The following is a 5,000-nucleotide window of genomic DNA, read 5'->3' as shown; positions in this document are numbered from 1 at the left end:
GAAGTCAGAATTCACAGGTTAAGGGTCAAGGTTCAAAGCTATTTTGTCACCAGCAGCCATATACTGCATGTATACAACATATAACATGAAAAAAGATGTTTTGCTACTCTCTGACACACCACTTATCTTTCCCACAGCAGTGTGAGGTCGGCTACACTTGTAACATCCGTGCAAGCAACATGCAAGCTGACATATAAAATTACACACAATGTGCAAGCTGGCACAGACAACTATTCACAGCATAAAAAGCTCCCCTGCACTGCTATAACACATCCGTATTCACGTCATAAACATCTACATACATCTAAAAAGCCTATACTTAATATACGTCCACTTTCAACCTGAGATATGTCTATAATCACCACCAACAATTACATTCAACTGTCAAACCTCCATATTCAATTATGTATCTGAACCCGATACCGATTCACCGATACCGATATCCCATCCCTAGTTATAACAGTGTCTCCGCTAAGGGGTTATTCAACACCAACCATCTACAGTTGCCTTCCTGCCTTCCTGCTATTTCTGCCTCTCCTCTATACCTCTCCTTTTAAATCCATCTCTAACAACGATGTTTTTCCCATTTGTTAAGCACTTTGAGTTACATGCCTTGTATGATACAGTGCTATACAAATACAAAATGATTACAGTTGCCACAACACATCTCACCAGTCAAATGTCAACTCAATTTTATATCTAACATCAAGCACGTGCCGATGTCTGCCAAACATGTGCAGAAGGAATGACGGGCCACGGCAAAGATCTCTTGGCTACATGAAAGATTGGAGTAAAAGGACAGGTGGGGTTTTAGGGGGTACAGTGTAGGAAGTGCGCTGGGGTACTCACAGCAGGGCCAGGGGGTCCGGGACGGCCTCTCTCACCAGGGAGACCACGAGGTCCCTACGAGGAAACACACACACACATTATTAGTTAGATGAATATGAAAAAAAACTGATATGAAATCAACAGAAGGAAAACAGGGGGTGAATGAGAAGTAGGGAGATGCCAGAGGGAGAGGTAGAGAGACAGAGAGATGATTGATATGAGAGAATGAACTTGGGGTAACAGAGAGACAGATGAAGAAACATAGAAGACAGAGAAAGAAACAGGGGAAAGGGTGGTGAAAGATGCTTACCATGGCACCAGCAGCTCCGTTCTCACCAGAGGAACCGGCCTCTCCCTAAAACACACACACACACACACACACACACACACACACACACGCACACACACACACACACACACACACGCACAAACACACACACACACACACACACACACACACACACACACACACACACACACACACACACACACACACACACACACACACACACACACACACACACACACACAGACACGCACAAACACACACACACCAGTCAGTATTGTGAACATTTCATCAGGCATTTTACACAGCAACTTATCTCCATTGCATTACTCTGGTCTGGCTATACAGCAAATTACTGAAAGCTGAATCACATTCACTAGCCAGCCTTTCATGCTATGTAGACACGACTGTATGCTAAAGACTATATTAGGAATATTTTAACAATAGCAGACAAACAAATGTGTTATGTCTGTATATAGGCTCTCTGTAAAATGATATGTCTGAATATTAGTTTTTGGGGTTTTTTTGCTTCAGAATTAAATACCTTGGGTCCGGCAGGTCCACTGTCTCCCTTGGCTCCATCAAGACCGGGGAATCCCTAGAGAGAGAGAGAGAGAGAGAGAGAGACAATGAGAAGGGGATAGATAAAATATAAATAGATAGATAGATAGATAGATAGATAGATAGATAGATAGATAGATAGATAGATAGATAGATAGATAGATAGATAGATAGATAGATAGATAGATAGAGAGATAGATAGAGAGGAACAGAGGAAGAGCTTTAACACCAGAGGTCAATCAGAGGTCAATCAGAGTTCATTCATCCAGTCTGGGGTCATGATCTCTGACTAGGGTTTAATCCCGGGACCCGGGATTCCCGGGAAATCTGATCAAAACAATTTCCCGTTTCCCGGGAAAGCCATGACGGGAAACCGGGAAAAAAAATTAAGTGCGTGTCTATTTGTTGTCCCAGCAACATAAGCAACAGTGCCATCTAGCAGCGGTAACACTTCAGGCTCATTTAAGCAGCAGCAGTAGGCCTACAGGCCCATTTCAGCAATGTCTGAGGTGCGCGGTTAACGTAGCCTATTATTTCATCCGCAACCGCTTCTCAGAATTTCTAATCCACCCGCCCTGATGTTTTTTCTCCAATTTCCAAAACCGAATCCGCCCGCCATCCGCCTATTAGTTTTTAGTATTTAAGATGCCTGAGGCACATAGTCGATCGTCTTTTTCAAGCAGTGCAGGTCATTTACATCTTGCCAACCCATGTTTAAGAAAAATCTCTAACTTAGCGATTCCCAACTTGTCTCCACCCATCGCACAACGTGAAAGTTGAAACGTGTGGATGCTTTAATGCAGCCTAAATTTTAACAGTTTAAATATATCCAGTCCAAGCAGCACAATCGAAACTATTGGCTATCTAGCTTACAAGTTTGGATGGTATCCAATAAGACGAGTCAAGTGTCTTGCGAAGAGTGCAGAGAATTACGTCGCGCGTGTGTGTGTGTGAGCGAGAGAGGGTGAGAGAGGGAGCGATTCCAAACTTGTCTCCATCCATCGCACAACGTGAAAGTTAACGTGTATGCTTTCATGCAGCCTAAATTGTACCAATTTTGCCTCCTCTCCAAGCAGCACAATCGAAACTATTGGCTATGTAGCTTGCAAGTTTGGCTGGTCTATCCAACAAGATGAGTCAAGTGACATATGTCTTGCGAAGAGTGCAAGCGTCGCTTTGTGTGTGAGCGAGAGAACCAGAGAGAGAACGAGAGAGAGGCGCTTCCCAAAATCGCTCTGCAGAAAGAGCAAGGCGATGTCTCCAAATATTAGACAAAATGCAGCTTATTTTAGTTAAGTAGACATCAGGAAAGTATTTTGTTTAGTTGCAAAGCCGAGCTGATTGGTTCATATTGCTCTGAAAGACACTCAAGTCTATGCCTATATTTTAATGGGTTTATTATGCGCGCGAGGTCACCTAACTGTAGGCCTAGTGACGCCCGGTGCTATTACCAGAGGAAAACGATAGCACTTGGGCAAACGGTAAAGTCAGTTTAGCCATGCATACCTGCCTATGATGAACCAGTTTTCTTGTTTGAAAAAACACTCTTCCTGGCGCTAAAGCAAACTGCCATTTCTGACTGACCCAGATGAAATCCCATGCACGGAATTCCACTATTGAGATGACATCGCATAGGCTATATTTCCCACCGCTTATCACAGTAGCCGACAGTGAAACATTGTTCTCATGAAGCTGGCGGTAGACGTGTATACTATCCACAGGTGAAGGACAATGTGCCATGATTTTGCGCACAACCTCAAACACAATTCCTTAATGGAAAATAGCCAACCCACTGTTGCATCAAACTTATAGGTGAACGTCGTGAGCTCCACCAACAATCCGTCATTGATAAGCGCTGCATGCTGCGCACAGGCTATCATCTTACACTTCATTATTATTGTGTTGGTGGATAGGAGAGCTTAATCTTAATTCCTTTCTCCCAATAATGATACAAACAGTAACAACTTACAAAATGCCAGTTTGGGAGGAACAGTTGAATTATAGCCTGTACATGACTAGATCAAAACATTTGAAAAAAAAAAAAAACCCGGGATTTCCCGGGATTCCCGGGAAATGGCCCGTCAGATCCCGGGATTTGATACATGCCATTTTCGGGAAAAATATTAAACCCTATCTCTGACCTCTCTCTAGAGGTCACGGGGTCAAAATATAGGCTTTAGGTTTTGGGTACAGGACGTAGTAGACTCACTCTGTGTCCCTTGATTCCGGGGAGTCCGGGGGTTCCTGGGAATCCACGAGCACCCTGAGGAGGGCAGAAAGAGAAGAGAAGGTTGAGGAGGAAGTTCATATGGTGTCACCTCAGAGCAGTGATTTAGTCTACTTTTTAATGGTATACTGTATATTTGAGTTTTTTTAAGTGGGTATACTGTATATATTTGTGCTATTCTGAATATATACTGAAATCCCTGAAATTTAGAAGTGTGTATACTCCGTATACCCGCGTTCTACGTAGACTACACCACTGCCTCAGAGTATTACCGAACAGCTGCCATCAAGTTCACATGGTCGCATGGAATGGAGAAGTAATCAACAATGGTCGAATGCTGTGTTTCACTTAATGTGCATACAGGCTTTAATAATATGTGTATCTGTTCAAGGATAGTGTAGTATGGTGTATTGTAGTATGGTGTATTCACACAAAAATGTAGTCTACAAACTGTGTGTACGGGTTTGAAGGAAAGGTCTATGTTTAAATGAGTTGCGGTAGCATTGTTCATGTGTTGAGAAGGAGATAGGGTTGTTCACTCTTGGTAGCACTTCAACATCTCCTGTATTTATTATTAAGTTTAATATCCAATTTGTTTCCTGACCATCACTGACTATTGTCCAATGACGACTGGGCAGTGGGCACCCTTTTCTGTTTACTGTTTACGGTTTGTCTCTGTGCCCATATGGCTGTTGTGTGTCTTGTGCATTACATGTATTTCAAGTTAGGGATGTGCCACAACAAATTCCTATCAACTGTGTTGTAATGGCAATAAACTTCTTGAATGTTGAATGTTGAATGTTGAATGTTGAATGTGCTCACGTGACTGTTGAACTCACCTGGGGACCAGCGGGTCCACGCTCACCGGGGCGTCCAGCCTTGCCGGGCTCACCCTACAACAAAACAAGCAAATAAACAAACATAAGCAAAACATAAACAAACAAAACATGAACAATATAGGCCCTGGCCGTGGCTCAAGCAGTCAGGGCATTGACTGTTATGTCAGGGGACCCAGGTTCGATTCTGACCCGAGGTCACTCACTGATCCTTCCCTTAATCTCTCTCTCCCACACTCGCTTCCTATCATCATCTCACACC

General features: G+C 43.3%; 1 protein-coding gene across 1 annotated transcript in view; it reads right to left on the bottom strand.

The window, feature by feature from the left end:
- Positions 1 to 5,000, bottom strand: part of LOC134466835 (collagen alpha-1(I) chain-like) — a 42,888-nt gene that overhangs the window by 26,666 nt on the left and 11,222 nt on the right. The window contains exons 10-14 of the mRNA XM_063220719.1: positions 4,742 to 4,795; positions 3,885 to 3,938; positions 1,659 to 1,712; positions 1,139 to 1,183; positions 850 to 903 (exon numbers count right to left, since the gene is read on the bottom strand). Coding sequence (XP_063076789.1) covers positions 850 to 903; positions 1,139 to 1,183; positions 1,659 to 1,712; positions 3,885 to 3,938; positions 4,742 to 4,795 — 261 coding nt within the window. The remainder of the gene's footprint in view (positions 1 to 849; positions 904 to 1,138; positions 1,184 to 1,658; positions 1,713 to 3,884; positions 3,939 to 4,741; positions 4,796 to 5,000) is intronic.

This window comes from Engraulis encrasicolus, chromosome 17, assembly GCF_034702125.1.
Source record: "Engraulis encrasicolus isolate BLACKSEA-1 chromosome 17, IST_EnEncr_1.0, whole genome shotgun sequence".
NCBI classification, from domain to species: Eukaryota; Metazoa; Chordata; class Actinopteri; order Clupeiformes; family Engraulidae; genus Engraulis; species Engraulis encrasicolus.
The sequence above is the reverse complement of the archived record's forward strand: the minus strand, read 5'-3'. Positions and strand labels throughout refer to the sequence as shown.